General features: G+C 43.2%; 1 protein-coding gene across 1 annotated transcript; it reads left to right on the forward strand.

The window, feature by feature from the left end:
* The first annotated feature begins 2,659 nt into the window (after positions 1-2,659).
* PPIF (peptidylprolyl isomerase F) lies at positions 2,660-13,939 on the forward strand. The gene is made up of 6 exons (XM_021006134.2): positions 2,660-2,954; positions 6,241-6,271; positions 8,109-8,197; positions 11,000-11,096; positions 11,812-11,887; positions 12,277-13,939. Exons 1-6 carry the CDS (start codon positions 2,742-2,744, stop codon positions 12,410-12,412), a joined length of 642 nt encoding a protein of 213 aa, XP_020861793.1. The 5' UTR covers positions 2,660-2,741; the 3' UTR covers positions 12,413-13,939.
* Positions 13,940-23,750: the final 9,811 nt, after the last annotated feature.

Raw genomic sequence — 23,750 nt, forward strand, 5'->3', positions numbered from 1 at the left:
TCCAGAATCTAGATGGGCGTCAGTATGTTTAACCGTTTTTCCTCATGTGGATCTGAAATTCTCTTGCCCCCAAACTTGACCCATTGGTTCTTGTAAGATAGTGGCAGAAACTACTGACTCTACAACTGAGAGGCTTTGGCAAATTATAGCCTTCTTGGAGAATTTAGCAGATTTCCTTGCTGGCCATTAAGAGAGCAAATGATAAGGTTTCTTTTTTTCCTAGTTTTTTTTTTAACAATTTATTTTGAATTATCAACAATCACTTCCATAGGCTTTTGAGTTTTAAATTTTTCTCCCCCTTCCTCCCCACCTCCCTCCCCAAGATGGCGCACAATCTAATATAGGCTATACAAATACTTACTTGTAAGTAAGAATTAGAACCAATAGGAGGAAGCACCAGAAAGAGGAAACAAAACACAACAGAAGAAAAAAAAAGCAAATAGTATGCTTTGATTTGCATTCAAACTCCATAGTTCTTTCTTTGTGTGTGGATAGCATTTTCCAAATGATAAAATTTCTTTACCTGTTCATCCGTTTTCCCTAGGAGGTTTTCTTCCCCATCCAATACTTTGGATGACATAGGTATTAAACTCAGCTGTATATAGGTAGCAGAGAATGACTCTATTTTTTTTCTTATTAGTTATACTGATTTTTCATATTAATTAAATTCTTTTTCTATTGGGTTACTTGCATGGTTTGGTAAGAGATAATGTTGAACTGGATGACTTGGGAGGTAATATGCATAATTGATTATATAAGTCGGCCATACTAAAACTGGGGAAAATATCAAGGGCTTCAAAGCTGGAGTTCTCTTTGTTAGGAGGAGACAATGCAAATATCATTTCCATTTTATAGATGTGGAAAGTGAGGCTTACAGGACTGAAATGATTTGCCCAAGCTCATATGGCTAATAAGTGCAGGACTTTACTTGGTTCTACTGATTCTAATATACTTCTCATTATACCACACTGCCTTTCCTCTGCTCAAATACTTGCACAAAATTTGGGAAAAGAGTGAGCTCTGAATCTTCCCTTTTCTCCCTCTCTTCTGTCTTTCCCCATACCATTATCTCTGTGCCTTTTTTACTTATTTATGTTCCTCTTTTTTGTTTCTGTATCTCTCTCCCTAACTCTGGTTTATTCATTCCTCCATCCATTCACTCAGCAAACACTGATTTTGCTCATTGTGTGCTAGGCTCTGAGGGAGATGGTGAAATTTAAGTGACAATCTCTGCCCTCATGGATGGAGCTTCAAATCTAAGAGGAGAAGGATACTCTCAGATACCTATAACATATAACAGCATCCGAGAAGGACAAAGCAAAGAGCTCCTATTTTCCTCCTTCTGTCTGCGGTTCTCTGCATCACTATATATTTTTGTCTCTTCCACTCTCTTAATGGGTCTCTGTCCCTGCATTCTTGTTTTTAACTCTATTTAACTCTATTCCCTCGCTTGGGTTTAGCCAAAAGTTGAGAGTCTTTTGTTTAAAAAGAGTGAGAAAACTTCTCACTTATCTCCTACAGCTCAAAGAAGGGGTGAGAAAGATGATCCTGTCAAGCCTCAAGGGATTTCTTAGTTCCTGGAAGACCACTTTCTCTGTCCCAGACCCAGTTTTCTCATCTGTAAGACAATTTGTTATTACTGTGTGCCACAGTGGATAGAGAGCTGTCTTTGGAACCTGGAATCAATCAATTGTTCAATTCAGTTCAATAAATATTTAGTAAGTACCTACTATGTGCCAGGGGATAAAAATGAGAAAAAAGGACAGTTCTTAACTCTTAAAGAGCTTACAACAAAAGGGGGAAGAAAACATGCAAACAAATATATATGATGCAAGCTATATTCAGGCAGCTAGGTGGTGAAGTGGATAGAGTACTGGGCCTGGAGTCAGGAAGACTTATCTTGAAGAGTTCGAATCTGGCCTCAAACACTTACTTGCTGTGTGACCCTGGGCAAGTCACTTAACCCTGTTTGCCTCCCTTTCCTCATCTGTGAAATGAGCTGGAGAAGGAAATGACAAACCACTCCAGTATCTCTGCCAAGAAAACCCCAAATAGGGCCGCGGGAAAAGTCGGACGGCCCGAAACGACTGAACAACAACAGCTATATTTATGATAAATAGGAAACCACAGAGGGAATGAACTAGAATTAAGAGGGGATGGGGCAGGCTTCCACAAAAGATAGAATTTTAACTGGTACTTAAAAGAAGCCAGGGAGGTCCGGAGTCAGAGTGGGGAGCTATTCCAGGCATGGGGGACAGCCAGAAAAATGCCCTGAGAAATGGAGGATCTTTTTCATAGAACAGCCAGGAGGCCAGTTAGTGTCCACCTCGGGGGAACACTTGGGCTTAGGCGCAGCCTCTGATACATACTGCCCGCAGACCCTGGGCAGAACAATAGGCACCTCTGTTAAGACTGCAAATTACACAAAGTGCCCATCTGCATTGGTGGAGGGAGTTTGCTCATCCGGGAGTTCCCTACAGCGATGAGATAATCCCAGGGGAAGTCCCTCTCCAGTCCTGGGCCGAGCCTCAACCCTGGATAGGTAAGCCAGGACAGGTGAAGGAAGTAACCCGTGGCAGAATGGTCAGTATCCCCCGCCTCTCGGGGGCGGGGCCACGCGGGATTAAAAGCCCGAGTGCGGAGGGGGCGGGCGTTTCTTTCGCGCTCCCGGCTGCAGTGGGCGGGTCCCAGTCCGTGCGCACGCTCTCCATCCTCGCTCTTCCCGGTTGCCTCGTTCCGCGATGCTGGCGCTGCGCTGCGGCCCCCGACTGCTGACCCTGGGCCTGGGCCTGGCCCCGCAGCGGACCTCCGCGGCCCCGACGCTTGCCCGGCTCCGCGGCGCTCGCAGCAGCGCCAGCAGCTCCGACTCCGGGGCCGGCGGCGCCGCCAAGAACCCGCTCGTGTATCTGGACGTGGGCGCCGAGGAGCAGCCGCTCGGCCGGGTGGTGCTGGAGGTGGGTGAGCGCGCGCTGTGCCGGGCTGCGCTTTGCTGCCCGGGGTCGGCCGCCGGCCCGAGCTCAAGGTCACGGGCGGAGGGGGCGGGGCCTGGCCACTGGGGCTCGGGACTGCGGGAGCTGTGTGGCCGGGACGGGACTGTCCCTCTCGCTTCTCGGACCCTTTACGCGGAGGGAGGCTCGTGGGAAGACGCGTGGGCCACCGCTCTGGCATCTGCCATTAACCTGTTGGGTGCCTTAAACGAGTCAGTTAACCACTCTGGGCCTCGTATTACAAATGAGGAAACTGATGAGATTTGGAGAGGTGGCTGCAAAGGCCTATTTTCCAGCGGACACCCCCCCCCAACTTTATGAGTCTTAAGTTTTCAGAGGCAGGGGTGAGGGGTTGGGAAGCCTTTCCCCTCTCTCCCTGGGAGTGGAGGGAAAAGAAACGTTGGGAAAGTCAGTTCAAGGTCATCCCCTTAGAAGTCAGGGGCCAGCAAGTCTAGCCCCCTTGTTTGGGGATTGGGGGACTAGGGTACAGAGGTGAAACGGCAGTGTCGCAATTAAGGACTGTTGGGTGGAGCTGTTAAGAGGAATCCACCCTTAGGCAGCCGAATTGCCCTTGAAAAGGAGTATGGCTTTGGGGGTTGGGGAGAGTATTCAGAATCCTTGGCTCCTAGGTTTGGGGGAAAAAAAAAACCAAACCACGGAGGGTCACGTGGCCCCAGCAACTATTTGCATAACTGTTTGTGTGGGTTTTGGAGTCCACAACTCCATCCTCATAAAGCCCAGGAATGTTGGGAGACTGAATCCTCCTGGAGGTTTGAGCTTAGCCACCCTCACTTAGCTCATTCCTTGTAGTAGTGATAACTCACTTTTATATAGGGCTTTACGGTGTACCAAGTGCTTTCTTCACGACAGCTTGGTAGTGCCTCGGATTATTCCCATTTTTCAGATGAGAACCATGAGGCCCTGACACACGGCCAGTAAGTGTTTGAGGTGGGATTTGAACCCCAGGGTCCTTAACTAAAGTCTAGGATCCTTTTCATTATACTGTATGTCCTCTCGCAGGTTTATTGATTAATTTATTATTGAGCTAGGCTCCAGGAGACATACAGAAATAAAGTTAAATAGGACATATTCCTTTCTCTCTGTGAGTTTCCAGTCTAATTCTCTATTCTGCTGCGTGGAGGAAGCTGGTGGATGAAGGGTGTATGAGAGAAGACATAGGGCTCCCTTGAGGAGGGAGAATTAAGCAGTGTCCTGGGCTGGCAAATGCTGAATAAGACCCTTGTCTTCTGTTGATTCTGTAGTTGAAGCTAGGCTTGCCTGGCCTCCTTGTTCTTTGTGTACTGAGAGGCTCCCTTGCTTTCTCTAGCCACCCCTCCTCAGATTACTTGGACAGCCAGTGATAACTTGGAGCCAGGGCAAGGCAATAGTTGTCCTAGGCCTGGATGAGTAGGAGCCAAAAGAGTTGGAAGGGCCGTTCCTCAAAGGTTGGGACCAAGAGGGCTCATCATGACCTTGAACCAAGTAGCATTTTAATCCAACAAATATTTGTTGAATGCTCAGTCAGGTTTAATGTAAACCTCTGGGCATCCCTCAGTTTCCTTGTAAGTAAATTGGACATATTTATGCGCCTACTTCATAGGATTGTTGTATTAGTAGGTTTAGAAGAATGTTTCGAGCCCATACGTGAATGTGGTGGTGGTAAGGAGGTTTGACCAGGGGTCAGGAGACCTGAGCTTCGCCTCGGACACTAACTTATTTTCTGACCGGGCACAAATCACTTTCTTGTGCTGAGCCTCAATTTTCTCATCTTATAAAATGAGAAGCCTCTGTTAGAAGTTTACTGAAAGATCTTGTGGCCTGCTAGCCTTAAAATTTGGGTTCTTTTCTTGTGAGCTCAGCCCTGGTGCTAGACAGCTTGAGGACACCTATAAGAAGAAAAGACATAATGCTCCTGGGCAAGTCACTTAACCTCTTTGCCTCAGTTTCCTTAGCTGTAAAATGAGGGTAATAATAGCACCTACCTCCCAGGGTTGTTGTGAGGATGAAATGAGATAATATTCGTAAAGTGTTTAGCACAGTGCCTGGCACATAGGAAGCGCTATATAAATATTAACTTTTATTTCTGTAATTATTATTATTCTAGTCCTCACCTTTCAGGAACCTGTAAGCTGGTTTGTATAGATAATAAAGTATGGAAGTGTTGCAAAGATGATACTTAACATGTTTATAGAGCTTTACAGCTTAGAATACCATGAGGGAAAAAAAATCACATTTTTATAGGGCTTTGAAGCTTATAAAGGATTTTTCTGGCGATAGTTGTGTGAAGTAGGTAGTGCAGACATTGTTACTGCATTTTATGGATGAGGAAACTGGAAGTCAAAAAGTTACTTGCTCAAGATCACATAGCTAGTAATTGACAGAAGCAGTGCCTGACTGCACTATGAATTATGCCACATTGCCGCCCACAGTAAAGCTCCAAGGAGTGATCCAGGCGTGGTCCAGGCATTGCTTTGGGAGCTGGGGGTGGGGTGCGGAGAGGTTGCTTGGGGCTGAAGAGAAGTTCTGGATCAAGGATTCCATCCCCATGTCCTATGACACAATCAGCCCTGGGCAAATGGGCTGAAGCCCTTCTTCTCCCCTTACGGCCTGACCTTCCTTTCCCTCCCCTCAAAGTAAAGACTGCCTTGGAAACAGCTTTGGTGGCATCCAGAAAGTGGAAGCCTGCGTGGGGTCTCTCAGTAATACATGCTTATCGTTTTGGTGCTGGTTCGTACCATTAAGGAGAGCAATAGAGTAGTAGCTTGCAAACTGTGTTTAACATTTTACCCAAGCTCTTTACAGACATTGTCTCATCAGACCATATAACCTCCCTGTGATGTCAGTGCTATTATGCCCATTTTACAGATGAGGAAAGTGAAGGTCAGAGAGGTTGTAACTTGACCTTGATAACAACTTTCACACTATTACCAAGTGTCCAAAGTGGTATTCCACCCATGTCAGGCCTATTTGGTCCAAATATAAGAGAACCTGAGATGGTAGTGAGGAGAGAATATAGATCAACCCAGTCCTAGACTAGAATCAGGTCTGTCTAAGCTAGATGAGGAAACTTGAAACCCAGATCAATTAAAGGACCTGTGGAAGGTCAGGCCTCTAGTTAGTGACCCAGCTGAGACTAGAGTTTGGGTCTCCTGACTCAGCAAGGGGACTTGCTGAGTGTCATGAGATCCATTCTCTGGGATGTGCTCCCAAATTGACTCTTTTCTGTTTTTTCCCCCCTTTCCCTTCTCTGTAGCTCAAAGCAGATGTGGTGCCAAAGACTGCAGGTGAGTGTGGTGAACACTTAGGGCCAGGGCCCTGTTCATCCTTCAGAGTGAAGATAATCAACCTTTGCTTCATTGAGCCTCCACGGAGTCTGGGGTCCTGCGCTCTGAGCTCGGCAGGAAGCACAGTCCACTGGAAAGAAAACTAACTGGGAGTCCAGAAATTGTCATCTAACCCTTCTTTTGCTCTTCATGAGCAGAATAGGCTAGGTCTTTAAAATGAGGGGCATGGACTAGACCAGGGCCTCTTCTCCTTTTGTGGGACATGGACCCCTTTGACACTGTCTGGTGAAGCCTATGGGACCATTCCTAGAATAATATTTCCAAATGCATAAACTAAAATCCAGAGGATTACAAAAGAAACTGATTATGTTAAAATCCAGTTACCAAAATAGTGAGAAAAAAACCCAAACATGTTCATAGACCCTAGATTAAGAGTCCCTGAACTAGATGGTCTGTGAGGCCCCTTTCAGCTTTCTGTTCTGTGATTTCTGTGATCTCTTCTAAATCTTTTACAGTTTTGATATCCCTCCTCTGTGCTCTAAATGACATAACATATATGAAGGGACTTTAGAACAGTTTATTTGCTGTAGGCCTTCCAGAGACATGGGAAGTAGGAAGTCTTCCTTTTGAGCTGTTTTGGGGGCTTTAACACACCTCCACACCCTCCTCCCTCAGCCCTTCTCAGCTGCTAACAGCCTTTGAGCATGAGAAGAATTGGAGTAGGCCATGGGCAATGGGCAATGATTTCTTTGCCTCCTGTGTGTAGGTGGAATGATTTTGATTTGGATGTGGGAAATGTCTTTCCTCGTGAAATCAATGGGGGCTTACCTCATTGACTGAGCGCCTGGATTGCCAACAAAATTGTCTGCTTTGGGGGCAAGACTCTCTCCTTTGAAATTATCTCTTAAAACCTTTTCTTCCCTCATAGAGTGGAAGTTGCTTGAGTTCAGGGACTTAATTCTTTTTGTCTTTGTGTGCTAGCATCTAGCACAGGGCCATAGTAGTCACTCAATAGATTCTTGTTGATTAATTCGGTCCCATTGGGCTGCGGAATCCTCGGAGAAAGGGAAGGTAAAGTATTGGACTTGAGCATTTGGAGCCATATGTTAATTCTATTTTGTTACATCTTTATTTAAACTCTGGTGAAAGAAAAATGCCTGTGCCTTGTGAGTCTGTCTTTGTAACTGGATCTTTTCGTCAGAAGGCTAGCTTCCCAGAATTCATCTTGAAATAATAGAATTAGAAGAGAATCTTACAGATCGTCTAGTGCCAGCCTCTGAGGCTTGGCTAGCTTTGAGCAGAAATGGAACCCGAGGCTGGTGTTCTTCACCGCTTTCTGGGCTCAGGTTTGAAGAGGACGCTGGTATGATCGACACACATTAAGCATGTATTCAGTGCTGGCTGTGCACCAGGCACTGTGCTAAGTGCTAGATATGCAGAGACACAACCAAAATTATCCCTGCCCTCAGGGAGCTTATGTTCTAATAGGGGAGACACGTACACAAGAGGCCTATACAAGAAGCACAGTAGACCCAGTGTAACCTTGGATAAAATGGTAGAAGCAGCTGGGTGATGACTTGTGTTACTTCCTGCAGCCAAGGGCTTCTTATTAAACTTTTGGAGTGTCCTGGATGCCTTTGGCAGTGTGAGGCAAGAGACCCTGCCTCAGAATGTTTTTTAAATGAAAATAAAATGCATGGGATTGCAGAGGAAAATGACATTGAAATATAATTAATAAAAGAAGTTCACAGACCCCGTGATCTCTATGAACTACCAGGTTAGAAGGGACATTGGGGAGAAAATGAAGTAATTCTGATTCTTTTCTTTGGGTCCTCAGAGAACTTCAGAGCCCTCTGCACGGGTGAGAAGGGCTTTGGGTACAAAGGATCAACGTTCCATAGAGTTATTCCTTCATTCATGTGTCAGGTAAGCTATGAAATTCTCTTTTGCCATTGTGATCTAGGAATCTGGTCAGGCAGCTGTCACTGTTGTTAAATGAATTGGTGACGGCGGAGGTGTCACTTTTTAGATGTCTGAGTATTAGATTGAGAGAGAAGAACATGAGGAAGTACAGGGTTAGGCTGTGTTGTAAGGGATTGTAGTATGTAATGTAACATAGTATTAGCTAATGGTGAGGGAAGGAGGACAAAGAATTCTCTGCACTGGAATAGCTACTCCAGGCTTGGGGCCAGTGGAGACTGGAGAGTGAATGAGGGATCCCTTCTGGGTCCTTAGCAGAGGACGGGTCTTTGAGTTTGACTTAGGCAAGAAATTTAACACACCTTAATTCAGCAGACGTTTTTTAAGGGCCTACTGAATGAAAGGCATGAGAGATGCAAAGATAAAATGGAAACAACCCATACCCTCCACGAGCTTATATTCTACTGTGAGTGGAAGGCATACAACAGTTACACAGATGAGTAGATACAAAGTATATTGAAAATAAGGGGCAGCTAGTTGGCATAATGGATAGAGCACCAGCCCTGGAGTCTGGAGGACCTGAGTTCAAATTCAGCCTCAGACACTTAACACTTACTAGCTGTGTGACCCTGGGCAAGTCACTTAACCTCATTTGTCTCGGGGGGGAAAAAAAGAAAGAGAGAAAGAAAAGAAAATAATACAAAATAGTTTCCAGAGGGAAAGATCCTTAATTGAGAAGATGGAGGAAGCGGCACCTGAACTCTGTCTCTTACTGAAGGTTTAAGCCGTGTATTAGGGATGGCCAGGAACACAGATAGCTATGTACAAACTAGAATGTGGTGAATGTGTAGTAAGGCCCTGAGTCGGTGCTGGGAGAGTTTGGAGGAGGCTGTGAAGGTAGGTTGGGTTTTGTTTCATTTTCTCTTCTCCTTTTACTCTGCCTCCCTCTTAAATTACCCCCCTGTCTCTGTCCCTGTACCGGCGCCTTACTCTTCCTACCTAGATCTACGTGGGAAAGCCCAGTTGTGGGCTCCTGGCTTTTGTGTGCCATTGACAGAGTATATGGGAGGGAAGCCGTCAGTCTTCCTTCCCTGCCATCCTTTTCAGTTTCTCCGGAACTGATCCATGGTGCCCTGGCTTTCTGTGCCCTGGGGTAGGAGTTGGCATGAGAGAGCTGCGGGCCAAGTGGTGCCATTTGCTATTTTGATAACATGTGGTTTCCTAGTTTATTAATTTTTTTATTACATGTGGCAGCTTTTCAGCATGAAGTAGTCTTAATTCTCTCTATTTTGCTTCAGAGTTTCCCCAAAACGTCTTTATCGCAAGGGTGTCTGTACCTCCCACACCATCATTTAAGGTTTCCACTTTTTGTTTCAAGCTCCACAAAGGGTTCTGTAGCACATGAGTTCAGGAATGATGCTTGAGGGCAGGTTGAAGGAGAGGTATAGTGAGTGAGCTGGGGTGCCTCATCAGGCCTCAGGATGTGGCCCAGCCTTGTGGCTGCCACGTGTCCTCTGACCGAGCCATGACACTTTGAAGCTGCCCGTTTCACTCACGTTCACTCGGATGGAGTTGGGCACAGGCTTCCAGTGTGGCTCTGGGTAGCTCAGCCCCACTTATCCCCCGTGGAGGAAGGAAGAGTTACAGGTTAATCTTCATCAGCTTGTGGCTGAACCTACATGCCTCTGAGTCATTGGCATCATCTTGTGATATTTCATCAGCATTCTGTGGGACACCCTGGGCCCAGGAGTTTGCTGACTAACCTGTCCCAATACCAAACCACTTAGGGCACAGGTTCTCAGTCTCTCCTGGGTCGTGGACCCCTTTGGCAATGTCTGCTGAAGCCTATTAACCCTTTCTCTGAATAAAGTTTTTAAGTGCATAAAACAAAATCCATCTGATCACAGAGGAAACCAATCATTGAAACATAATTGTAAAAGAAATTTTCTTTTTCAAGTTCACAGACCCCAGGGTTTAGAAGCCCTACATTAAGGGTTTCCTCTCTAAGAATTTGTGGGGAGCCTGTGGGCTGGTTTAGAGAAGGCAGTGAAGTTCTATGAAGTCTCTGTCTCTCTCTCTGTCCTTCTATCTTTCCTTTTGGATTTGTTGACACGTAGCACTCTGGTCCACTCCAGGGTAGGGGGGCAGGCATGCATACTGTGATGTGATGACATGGGGCATGGTACAAATTTCTGGGTGATGCAAGGCTGGCATTCTTAGCAATGACGTGTCCCTGGCAGCTAGCCCTGGGGCTCCGGAGCGGGTGAGACAGGAAACCACAGTATCCCTGTGAAGGGAAGATAGTGTGTATGGACTGAACCAAGTGCTGGGAAATTGGGGGTCTCTTCTGCTTGTTTCTTGTGGTAAGCAGAGAAGTGCTTTTTCGGGGAAGATTGGTCAGCACAGATGATCCAGTAATAGGGTGAAGGCTTTTTAAAGGATAGGATTCCTTTGGTAACAGTTTTCACATGGTGATCTCCTCTTCTTTCGTTCGTTCTTGTCCTTTCCAGGCCTCAGTTTCCTTATCTGTACAGTGAGGTAGTTGGACTAGATGTAGGGAGCCTCTGAAGTCCCTTTGGGTTCCAGAGCTCTGGTCCTGTGGTCTGAAGAGTCTGTGAGGATCCAGGCTTTTCGCTTCGCAGGGAGCGATTCAAGCTTTGACTTGTCTTTGTTCCCTTTCATTGTGTGTGTTGGGACACTCTGTCATTTGGCATCCCATTTGGGGACACCCTCTTTCTTGAGCAGCTCAGCTCCCCTGCTCACTCCCTGGCTGAGCCAGTTACTGATAATCTGACATTTATTCTCCAGGCTGGTGACTTTACCAATCACAATGGCACAGGTGGGAAATCCATCTACGGAAGCCGGTTTCCAGATGAAAACTTTGTCCTGAAGCACGTTGGGCCTGGTCAGTCTTTTCCTCCTTTTCTTCTTTGACTTCTTCACCCCAAAGAGGTCTTGTCTGGTGGGAGGTTCCTGGTCCCCATGAGGTGGGAGCTGGGAAGCTGTCATGATGGGGGTTCTTTCTCCAGTGTGGTTTCTCCTTTCCCTATCTCCTTGGCCACCCCCAGCCCGTGGTTACAGTTGTTTCACTTGTCTCCCTCCTGAGACCTGGCTGATTATGTTTCTCACCCACAATCATGTTTGTGTGTTTTATCGGTCCCAATTTTCTGCTTGTCATTCGACACTTTGTAGTCATGTGCTCTCCCTTAAAAAATACTTTTGGAAGCAGCTTGGAAAAACCACTTAGCTAAACCATGGGATTTGCTTGCGTCCTAAAGTCTAATCTTATCAAGTCTGGAAGGGTCCTTCCTGCAACCATTTAGTCAGCCTTGGCTCTGGTCTGGGTTCCAGCCACATGAGTTGTAGCCGTGGCCTTGATCCTGGACCCCAGGAGTGTGCTGTTTACGTTGTCCTCAGTCTTCACCTCTGTAAGATAGGAAGACCAGTTGGGTCCCCTCTCCCCGCCTTCTCTGTTGGGAATATGGGTGGCATGTGGGATTTGCCGAGTTTTTATGGGTTGCTGACCTTGGTGGGCCCTTCTTTAAGCTCTGAGAGACCCTGCCCTGTTTGCCAGAGGCCTTACCAGGATATCCTGCTTTCACCCCTTGTTCCTATTACAGGTGTCCTGTCCATGGCAAATGCAGGCCCCAATACCAATGGATCCCAGTTCTTCATCTGCACAGCAAAGACAGACTGGTGAGAACAGTATTCCTGGGGGGAGGTGTTTGGCTGCTTGTCATGCTAATAAAGGCAGGCTAGGAGAAGGGAGCCTCAGAGGCCAGCCCCGTCATTTTACAGATGAGGCGCCTGGTGCCCAGAGAAGTGAATTGACACAGAATCAGTTCGGGAGTGACATCTCAGTCACGTTGGGGCCCAGGCACTGGTGAGACAGACATTCAGGTAGAATTGTCTCTGAGGTGGGCATAAGAAACAGGGGGGAGGGGTGCGTGTAGGACTCTCCAACATCAGTCACCCAATGGACAGAGAGGCGGCTGCTCTTAACCAGTGGGCAGGACTCTACCTGTGACTCTGTCGTGAGACAGGCTCCCCCATTCGTCAGCTGTGCTGTCTGCCCTTTCCCACAGGCTGGATGGAAAGCACGTCGTGTTCGGCCACGTCAAGGAAGGGATGGACGTGGTGAAGAAGATAGAATCCTATGGTTCCAGGAGTGGGAAGACATCTAAGAAGATCATTATCACAGACTGTGGCCAGCTGAGTTAACCCTGGCCTCGGATCACTTGGTTTCTCGAGCATGTTTGTTCTCTTCCCCCACCCCTCCCCCCTTCCTGCTTCCCTGAACGTGTTAGGGGATTCCTAGTTGAACGTATTGTGTCCAGGGATAACTGAATTTGTGGCAGCATCTGATTTTTTTTTTCTTACACCACTGTCTTGTTCCTGTTTGTGCAAAGATCTGTTTTGAGCCTCTGTCTCTTGGTCTCTTTCCCATCCAACTCACCAGGGCTTCCTCTTAGAGCCTGAGCCTACATGCCGCTCACTTCCTCCTAAGAGCCTTCAGGGCCTCTCTCTTGCTTCTGGCCAGGCAGGGTTGAGTACGTCCAGCCTTGTTTTGGTATGGCTAGCCACTGTTAGGGAAGTGGGCTGGGCCGCGTGGAATCTCGGGGTGCTTGTCTGTCATAACTGGTACAAAGAGAGGGTATTATCTGACCCAAGGAGATTGTGGGTCAGAATTCACTAGTATTATTGGCAAAAGGTGGTAATCATTTTTTCCCCCTCAAAATTGGAAGATCTAATTAATTTGTTGCACTAAATAGAAATACCTTCTCTTTTCAAGGGGAGGGAGGGTGGTATGATCTGAAGAGCACTGATCTGGGAATCTGTGAAAGCTGGGTTTTGTCATAGTGTGTGACCTTGGGGACGTCACTTCCCCTCTGGGCCACAATTTTTTCGTGTGCCACACACAGATAACCTCAAGTTCCCTTCCTCTTTTCTGACATCCTCTAATTTTTTATGGTATTGTATTGAGGCCCACTAGCAGTACAGCTGGCAGGGGTCGTCTTTTTTCTTGGTATTTAAACCTCTCCTCCCTGCCAGGCCATGTGTGTCTCTTTGTAGATTGATCCTGGCCTGGGTTCCAGTATATCTGTAGATCTCTCTTCTCTGATATGAGGATCCATCTGCAATATTACATTCAGATGTCACTTACATGGCTGACTGATGTCCTGACCTGATGAGAACGAGACTTGATTCTTACTACACCCCAGCGATCTCTGTAGCCTCTCACTTCAGCACTGAAATGGGTTCAAGCCCTCTTTCTGTTTTAAGAACCCTTTGGTCTCCTGCGGCCTGACTGTGATTCGTAGGGGCCACAAAACCTCCACTAAGCCATGGGCTGGAGCCAGGTTCTCTTGGATGTAGGAAACTGTGAAGTCACAAAGCGCTTCTACTATTCTTGAGACTTGCTCCAAACGGTAGAAGTGAGTTACTGTCAACAAGTTTAAAGAATGAAGCTGTGAGCAGTAGTTGTCCACTGTGAATTTATATGTCTGTGTGGAAAGTTACCAATAATTGAAAACACACCTTATGAAAGGTTTGCTGGTGGGGACTGGTGCTCCATTGATGCTAGAGTACACGATTGACCTCTGTGGATAGGTAAATAACTTAGTTTCTATTAAATAAAAAAAATGTGCTGATCATTTGAAGCCAACTCAGTTTATAAAATCTTTGTGTTTTTTTAAAATATGATTGATTTTAAATGCAAAAATAAATCCTATTTTATTACAAAAGAAATCTGTCTTATGTGAGTAATCTTGGGGGAGGGAATTGTCAATCAACCTCAAAAGGTTGTTTGTGTTGTACAGATTAAGGAATCTGGGCTTCGGAGTCAGAGCAGCTGGGTTCGAGGTTCAAACCCCTTCTCGGGCACATTAACCTTTGCAGCCTTGGGTGAAACCTAAGCCACCCTGGGACTCAATTTCTTCATCTGTACAATGAAGGGGATTGGACTTGATAGTCTGAGGCCTCTTCTGGTTCTAGATCTAGCGTCCTGTCACCCCTCAGTGTAGAGAGATGAAAGTGAGATTGGGTATCTTCCATGGTGAGTGCTGCCCTTCACAGATGTTGGGGACTCCCACAGGCAACAAGTGTGAGGAATCCTTAATGAAAGGTAGGGGTGGGTTGTGCCCTCCTATGAGGGACTTGCCCCAGGGCAACAATGGTTGATTAAGGACTCCTAAGCAAAGGGAAGACTCCCTAATGAGAGGAATGACTGGCACGTGCCCTCCCAAGGAAAGACTCTTGCCACAGCCCAATAAATAGTTACGTCAGTTGCTTAGAAGTATAGCACGTTGGTTATGCTACTTGTAGTTAGGAAGACTTGGGTTCAAATCTTGCCTCTGATACTTAGCTGTATCACCCTGGGATTTATCTAGGAAGCCACAGATGGTAACACTGAGGTTATTTATATGGTACGGGATAACAATACATAATAACCGATAGGAAGAAAGCCTTTAAAAGCCTTTTATGTACATTATTTTTATTTTTATATATTTATATATTTTATTTTTTTAATTCATTACATACATTATTTATTATAATGAATTCATGGGTGTGGTTGGTTGGTCCTTCTGGCAACACAGACAGCGGCCCCTCCCTGCCTTACATGGCGGCCATCTGGGGTGGTTTATTTTTACCTGACTGATTCTTGGCTAAAAGTCCATCACCTGCCTTGGTACAAATAACCTCTCTTGCTTAGCATGGTACTGGCTGTGTGATCTGCTGGTAGAGCCTTCCAGAACCCAATGTGCTATTGGTATAGGGCTTTAATGAACCATTGGCAAAGTCAAAATTTTTTAATTTTTTAAAAATTTTATTGAGTGGCTATGTGAAGTCTTAAGGATGTTCATATATATGTGTGTGTGTGTGTATACACATATATATATTTATATATATGTATATATATGTATACACATATATATTTGTATTGGATTATAGGATCACGGGTCTAGAACTGGAAAGGACCTCAGAGAACATATAGATGGAGAAACCGAAGCCCGAGTTGATTAGCCGACTTGCCCAGGATCCTTTAAGTAGTCAGGGTCATGGGTGGGGAATGAATGCAGGTCCTCTGACTCCAGGGTCAGATCTTTACACTTTTCATATCACTTTTCTGGTTGTCCTTTGCCCCCTCCATCCCTATACTTTGTGACAAAGAGATCAAAGAAAGAGGAAAAGGACCTACGTATACGAAAACATGGCGAAGAACTGAAAACCAATTCAGTAAAATTAGTCAATGCATCGACTAAATCTGATAGTCCTATACAATGTTCCACATGCAGATTCCCACACCTCTGCAAAGGTTGGGAGGGTATCCTTTCTTTTTTATACAGTGTACTTTTCCCCAATTACATGTAAAGACAATTTTTACACTCGTTTTTAAAATTTTGAGTTCCAAATTCTCTCTTTCCCATCCTCTTCCCCCCCCCCCAAGATGGCAGGCAATTTGATATAGGTTACACGTGTGCAGTCATCCAAATCATTTCCATACTAGTCATGCTATGAAAAAAAAACCATGAAAAAAGTTTTTTTTTTAAAGTATGCTTCTATCTGCATTCAGACTCTTTCAATTCTTTCTCTGGAGTTGGCCATTATTTTTCATCATAAATCCTTTGAAATTGTCTTGGATCTTTGTATTGCTAAGAACAGCTAAATCATTCATAGTTGAGGGCAGCCAATGGACCTCAAACCTGTTGGTGAGTTAATTTTTCTTTTGGAAACTGCCATATCATTTGACCACTTATCTGGTCATTACTACCTGTGTACCCTTGAGATAATCACTTAACTTCCCTGGGCCTCAGTTTCCTTATCTGTAAAGTGAAGGGCTGGTCTAGATGGTCTCTGAGATTGCCCCCCTGGGTCTATTGGAGGTTGGCTTTTAGTGTTTCATGTTTGTTAGTTCTGAATGGAGCTTGGATATCAGATGCCTATTGAAGATATTTAGAGAAAAGATTTCTCCCTGCCAACTGACAGCTTCCTTTCTTATCCTAATCGCATTAATTTTTGCTAGTGTGAAATCTTTTCAATTTCACGTAGTCAAACCTACTTATTTTATCTGTTGTGATCACCTCTACATTTCATTTGGTTGAGAACTCTCCCCTAGTCATAACTAGGAAAAGTAACTCATCTGGTTACCTCCCAATTTTTTTATGGTGTGACCTTTAATATTCAGGTCATATATCTGTTTTGAATTTATTATGGCATAGAATGTAAAATACTTGCCTAAACTTAATTTTTGCAAAACTGATTTTCAGTTTTCCTAACAGTTTTTGTCAAATAGGGAGTTCTTCTCCAAGGAATTTTTAAAAAAAAATTTATTTTGAGCTCAAATTCTCTACCTCCTTTCTCTTCCTCTCTCTCACTGAGAAAACAAGAAAGCAAATCTGTTACAAACATGTATGGTCAAACAACACCAATTCCTGCATTGACCATGTCCTATATACGTAGATGTAGATATACATGTATGTATATATAATATATACATGTATGTTTATGTATATACACACATCCATACCTATCACACCTATATAAATATATGTGTATGTGTGTATATACACACATATAGGCACACATATGCATACACACAAACACATATATATATACATATATACATACACATACACACCCCACCCTGTATAGATGTATATGAGTATATATGTGTATGTATGTGTCTATATCTATATCTATATCTCAGTCTGCACTCTGAATCCATTACCTTTCTATCCAGAGATAAATAGCATGTTTTTTTGTCATGAGTCCTCTGGAATTATAACTGCTTCTTGTTCTTAAGTCTTTCAAGGTTTTTTGTCTTTACAGTAGTATTGTTAACATATAAATTGCTCGTTCTGCACACTTCACTCTGCATCAGTTCATGCAAGTCTCTTCTCATTTCTCTGAAACAATCCCCTTTATCATTTCTTACAGCACAATAGTAATTTCATCACATTCTTATAGTATAACTTGTTCAGTCATTTTCAAATTGATGGATACACCTTTAGTTTTCAGTCCTTTGCCACCATGAAAAGAGCTGCCATAAATATTTTCTTATATGTAGGTCCTTTTCCTCTTTCTTTGATCTCTTTGTAGTACAAATCTGGGAGGGGTCTCAGTGGGTCAAAGGGCATGCAGAATGTATTAGCTATTTGGGTCTATTTCCATTAGAATGACTGGGCCAGTTCACAGTTTCACCAACAAAGCGTTAATATGAGTTTTCCCGCAGCCTCTCCAGCATTTGTCATTTTCTATTTTTTTTTCAATTTTGCTAGTCGGATGGATGTGAGGTGGCACCTTAGACTTGTTTTAATTTTCTTACTCTGAGCATTGCTAATTTGTATCCTTTGATCAGTTAGCAATTGGGGGAATGGCTCTTGTTCTAATAAATTTGAATCAGTCCCCTATATATCTTAGAAACTCCACTTTTATCAGGAGAAACTTGCTGCAAAGATTCCCCCACCCCCGAATTATCTAGTTTTCTTATAATTTTTAGCTGCATTGGTTTTGTTTGTGCAAAAATTTTTAAATTTTATTTCATCAAAATTGTTCATTACACTTCCTGTAAACCTCTCTCTCTCATGTTTGGCCATGAACTCTTTCTCTGTCCATAAATCTGACAGATGATTTTTTTCTCCTCTTATTTTTTAATAATATATCTCTATATCTATATCATGAGCTGTTATCAGTCTAATTGAACATTGGGTTAGTAAGTTCAATTGTTTCTGATTTTTCTTAGCTAGTTTGTTTCACTAATGTACTTTTCTATTTTTTCAACTGCTCCAAATAGCTTTGAAGATTACTGCCTGATAGTATAATTTAAGGTCTGGAAATGCTATTCCCTCTTAATTCCTACTTTTCCACCTTATTTTCTTTGAGATTCTAAACTTTTTGTTTCTCCAAACTAATTTTATTATTTTACCTAGCTCTCTAAATTATGTCCTTAGTACTTTGGTTTGTATAGCACTAACTCAGTAATTTAATTTAAGGTATTGTCATCGTTTTTGTTGGTGTAGTTTAGCCATGCTCACTGCATATCCCATCAATTATTTATCATTCTTGATTTCTTTAAAGAATGGTTTGTAAATGTGTCTGTACAAGTCTTGAACGTACCCTGGTAAATTGACTCACAGATATTCTATGAATGTTGTAGTTATTTTGAATGGGACTTCTCTTTCTCTTATTTCTTCTTAGATTTTGTTATTGCCTTATAGAAATGCCATTGATTTTGTGGGTTTATTTTTATTTTTTTTACTGCTACAGGATTCAAAACTATTAATTGTTATCAGTGTTTTCTTTGCTGATTCTCAGGAGTTTTCTAAGTAAACCATCATGTCAGCAGTGAATAGGAATAGTTTTGTCTTCTCTTTGCCTATCTTTAATTTTTTCTCTTATCTTATTGCTATCCCTAATAGTTCTAGAACTTTGAATAATATTGGCCAAAGGGAAGAAGTCATAGAAATAGAATTCAGTCTTTGTTTTTTCCATGTGTGATTTTTGAAAGAATATTGAAATTGTATAGATATATCATACAGAATTCATATTTTTGGTCAGAGAGGTGAATGAGTTTCTTTTGAGGTCAGGTGAATCTATGGAAAGGTTATTTGAGTTTACCTAAAAGTATTTCCACAGAAATTTATCTTTTCCAATGTTTTATGGTTCAAAGTTCCTCTTAAGATCTTAATCGTCTCATTCTAAATATGAGGAAAAAGAAGGCTCTTGCAGAGAGCAAATGTGTTGCCCAATGTCTCACAGTGATTTAGTGGCAGCCAGGACAAGAATCTAAGTCTCTTGACTCTCTGAAGGACATAGAAGATTCATTCCTTACCACAATCCTGTGGAATAGTTAGTGGAAGCCTCATCATCTTCATTTTATTGATGAGGCAACTAAGTCTTAACAGAATAAGGTCCCACAGTTAGTAAAGTGCAAATCTAGAACTACATGCCATCTTTGAATACATGATAAACTGCCAGCTCTTTAGCTGATGGTTTTCTTTTAATGTTATTGAGGGTACCCTGGATCAAATAGAGTTCATGTTCTGTTTCATAATCTATCAATGAGTTTATTCTGAAGCCAGCACAGTTATTGAAAGGTCAGTTAATTTACTAGTGGGTCATTTAAGGTCATTTCCAAAGATTACATTCACTTTGAGAATTTTCACTTCAAATGGGTGATTTTGTGAGCAGAGAGTTAATGCAGAGTTCACATTTGGGATCATGGATTAGTCATTGATCTCATTCCAAGGTTAACTAGTTCATGGAGAGGTCATTGGTGGTCCTTCAGAATCATTCCATTTACTCGGAAGTCATTGAGTTAATGGAAGGGTCAGTGACTTCACTGACAAGCCATTTAGGGTCAGGCATTTTATTCACTCTAAACAGCATTTTATTGGCATTGGATATTTAAGGGGGCATTGGGGTCACCAAGCTAATATTGGGGGTCCTGAGGAAACCAGTGATTTATACTTAGTTTAATGGAGTCACCAGGAGCTTACTGAGGTTAAACAGGAGGATTTTATTCATTTTCAGATTTCCTTTTTAGAGTGATGATTTACCATAGTGAACTGCGGCGATGTTGATTCATATTGGTCCTTAAAAAGATTAAGAGATGCTCAAAGAAATCATCATGGGTCATGGGGTCAAAAAGGAGAAAATTCTATCCCAAATAATTTTTCCCATATAAATTCCAGTCTGGCAAAACCAAAAAAAGCTTTAACTCTTCAGGCACTCAGAGTTACCTTCACCCCCTCCCAGGGAAAGGTTTCCAGTACAGTCACAACCATGGGATGTCTGTTTTCTGAGGACCAGTCTAGCTAAGGTGGGAGAGGTTCAGGACCACTAGGATGACCACTTAGGTGATGAATGTTTTGGCCATGGCAACTCATGAAATAAAATCTCAAAAGATCCCTAAGTCCTTTGTGTGTGTGTGTGTGTGTGTGTGTGTGTGTGTGTGTGTGTGTGTGTGCGCATATGTGTGTGTGTGTATGTCCGTCCTCCTTCTGCTTTTACCAAGGCAGAGTGGCAGGAAAGGAGACAGAGGATATCAGATTTTAGATAGTAAATATGACCTTAATCATGGGTACGAATGCAATGTCAAGAGAACTCAAGGAAAGTACTAGTATGCCCTGTGTTTGGATTTATGGGATTGTCAGACATGGATAGGTCATGACCTACATTTTTGGAAGAAATATCCACATTGATGAGATTGGAAATGGCGTCAGAAAATATTTTTAAACTTAAGTTATTTTCAATGAACCAGAATTTATTTTCTCTCCCTTCCACTGCTCATTAAAAACTCTTGTAAAAATATATGTAGTCAAACAAAACAAATTCCTGCATTGGCCACGTCCAAAAATATGTTTCATTCAGATTCTGGATTCATCACTTGTCTATTGGGAGGTGGCTGCATCATTGGTCCTCTGCCAATTTTAATATTTTCCTAACCCGTCCCACTTGAGTTTCAAGTGTGCCCCACCTCTACTATTCTGGGGTTTGGTAAACAACACTTTTCTGTTGATCTGTCTTCATTTCCTACCTCCCACCTCCTTCCCTATCATAATCCATATTTGTTTCGTGCATGTGTGTGTGTGTGTGTGTGAGAGAGAGAGAGACACACACACACACACACAGAGACAGAGATAGAGACAGAGACAGAGACAGAGAGACAGAGATTGCATTGATCAGCCTTCTGAAGTCTTTCAGGGTTTTTGGCTTTACGAGGTTATTGTATAAATTGCTCTCTTAGTTCTTACCTCACTCTGCATAAGTTAATACAAATCTTCCAGGTGTTTTTGAAACTGTCTCTTATGCCATTTCTTACAGCACAATACCATTCTGGTACATTCATACATCATACTTTCTTCAGCCATTGGGCACCTCCTTATTTCCAGTTCTTTGCCACCACAAAAAGAGTTGCTATAAATATTTTTATACATATGGGTCCTTTTTCCTTGGCATATCTAAGTTCAAGGGCATACTTTTTATATTGAACATGAAAGTGTAAATTAGAGTGAACTTGTATTTTTCATGAAAAGTACAAAAAAGACACTATTCTCACGTCAAAAGTCCGATGTCAGGCGGCATGCAGTTTCTGAGTTGTCACACGATGCACTTCACATTCCATGTTCCATAAAGGTTAAGTACATTCTTCCCCATTCTCTAAATCATAAGTCTTTAATGACATGCATGCATGGCTCAGCATAAGGACTGATTTCCCAGAGGCCCTGAATCGGTCATGAAACTGCTCTCACTGTCTTCTCTCCTACCTCCAAAAGCAAACAAATTGCCCACTCAGAACCAGAACAAAGCTGCTCCTGGCAAGGTTTGAAATATAGGCTCCATTGTTACTGTCCACTGGAGGCTTTGAGCATTTGCTGAACCCTAAGGAATTGACTTAGTAGAAAATATATGTCTATGAGCCATAGAGGTCAGGATTTTTTGGCCTTCAAATGAGCATTTATAAAAAGTCTAAAAAGTTATTGAAAACCACTTGTGCCCTCCTGTGTGCTCTGCCCTTGGTGTGCAAGTCTGTCCACACAGCAAGACTGAAATGGAGCTGATGAAGTCGGCCGCCCACCCCACGTTGATGGGCACGGGTGGATGGTAGAAAGGATCAAGGGAATCAGCGGTAGAGGAAAAACTGCTGCATGAGAATAGAGTTAAGGGGGGAAAAAAAGATGAAGCAGAGAAAATAGATTTTTTTGTTCATTGAAAACAATAAAATTAAATTTGAAAAAGATGAAGATCCTTGAGGCTGGAGAGACAACAGCTGAGAGAGGATTACTAAAGTCCGCGTAGTATAGCGGATGAAGGAGACTGGCTTTTGATCCCGCAGAGCTGTATGGCCATAGACAACTCACTCAGTGGCTCAGTGCTCTGGGCACCATAGTCACCATGACTATAAATTACAGATAAATTGCCGGTCTGCATGGGTGGAGGGAGTTTCCACACTGATGAAATCTCTCTCTCTTAGCGCTCTCTCTCTCTCTCTCTCTCACACACACACACACACACACACACACACACACACACCCCCTAAATAAATATGGATTATGATAGGGAAGTAGGTGGGATGTAGGAAATGAAGAGAGGCAGACAAAAAAGTGTTGTTTACCAAACCCCAGAATAGTAGAGGTGGGGCATACTTGAAACTCAAGTGGGATGGGTTAGGAAAATATTAAAAGCAAATACCACTTCATACAGCAAGGGGTTAAAGGTGCAATGTGGTGGTGACATCGAATGAGGAGAAATCTGTACTAGAGAAATCCAGAACTTACTATTTGTATAAATGTGGATAAGCCAAGTGAACCTCAGTTTCCCTCTCTGTAAAATGGGACGAGAATGCTAATAACACCAGTGAAATTGGAGAGGCAGCATTGTGTGTGTGTATAGTGGTTCTCAAAATATGGTCTAAGAACTCCTAGGAGTTCCCAAGACCCTTTTAGGGGTTCTGTGAGGTCAAAACTATTTTCATATTGATACCAAGATGTTTTAATTTCTAATATGACAAATAGCTATAAATATAACCCACATAAACAGAAGTTCCTTTTGGGAAGCTCCTTAATAATTTTTAATTATGTAAGGGGGTCCTGAGCCAAAATGTTTGAGATGCACTGGTGTAGAGCAGGGCTTCTTAAACTTTTTCCATTTGCAACCCCTTTTTCACCTTTCGGCAGTCTTCATGCCAATGCATTGTGTGGCCTGAGGTCAGGCTCAGTGCACAGTGTGCATGCTTTGTGTTTAGAACCAAAGCGACAGTGAAGTTATGCCTGCAACACGGGCAAGCACTGCAGAAACACCTCAAATTCATTATGCTTTTGATTTTTAATTAATATTTGGTCATTTTGGTTCAGAAATCTTTTACTGTTGCCAAATATTTCATGGCCGCCTATGGGGTTGTGACCCACAGTTTAAGAAGTGCTGAACCATAGAGGACAGGGAACTGGAACCAGGTTTTGGAACCAAGAATACCTGAGTTTAAGGACCACCTCTAATTCATACTGGCTGTGTGACCTTGGGCAAGTTGCTTAAGCTCTGTCTGCCTCCATTTCCTCCATTATAAAATGGGAATAAATGAGATATTACTTATAAAGCTCAGCACAGTGCCTGACGTATAGTAGATGCTTAATAAATGCATCTTCTCTTATACTTCCTTATGTGAATGTCAGCTAATACACCCCCAAAGTCTAAACAGGCTGAAAAAAAATGTTTAGATAAATATGTAATAGGGGTCTAGTGTCTGCACAGACTTCGTCAGCTTGCCAAGCCAATGCAACCTCATCACGTGGAAGATGCTAGGGAGCTTGCTTTTGGGAGAATTGTGAGGATGTTGAAAGGGCTGTGTGTTGGAGAGACTGTGCAGCCTGTGTGGTCAGTCCATACCTGGTTCTGGCTGGCTAACACACGGTTGGGAGGAGCCTTTGGGGAGGGACTGCAGAGCCAGAACTGTTAGGGTCTTCACGAAGGTCTAAGTCAGACCTGTTTGATTCTGGGGAAGCTTAGTGACTCTTTCTTATAGCATCCGATAAGTCACAGAGTTGTCAAACTTTCTGCCCTT

Source organism: Phascolarctos cinereus, unplaced genomic scaffold (assembly GCF_003287225.1).
Source record: "Phascolarctos cinereus isolate Bilbo 61053 unplaced genomic scaffold, phaCin_HiC Scaffold_3;HRSCAF=262, whole genome shotgun sequence".
Classification (NCBI taxonomy): domain Eukaryota; kingdom Metazoa; phylum Chordata; class Mammalia; order Diprotodontia; family Phascolarctidae; genus Phascolarctos; species Phascolarctos cinereus.

Excerpts from the sequence above, each read along its gene's own strand:
- PPIF (XM_021006134.2), top strand. The coding sequence starts at position 2,742 with ATGCTGGCGCTGCGCTGCGGCCCCCGACTGCTGACCCTGGGCCTGGGC. Across the intron at positions 2,955-6,240 it reads TCGGCCGGGTGGTGCTGGAG|CTCAAAGCAGATGTGGTGCC; the intron begins GTGGGTGAGCGC and ends CCTTCTCTGTAG. Across the intron at positions 6,272-8,108 it reads TGTGGTGCCAAAGACTGCAG|AGAACTTCAGAGCCCTCTGC; the intron begins GTGAGTGTGGTG and ends TTGGGTCCTCAG.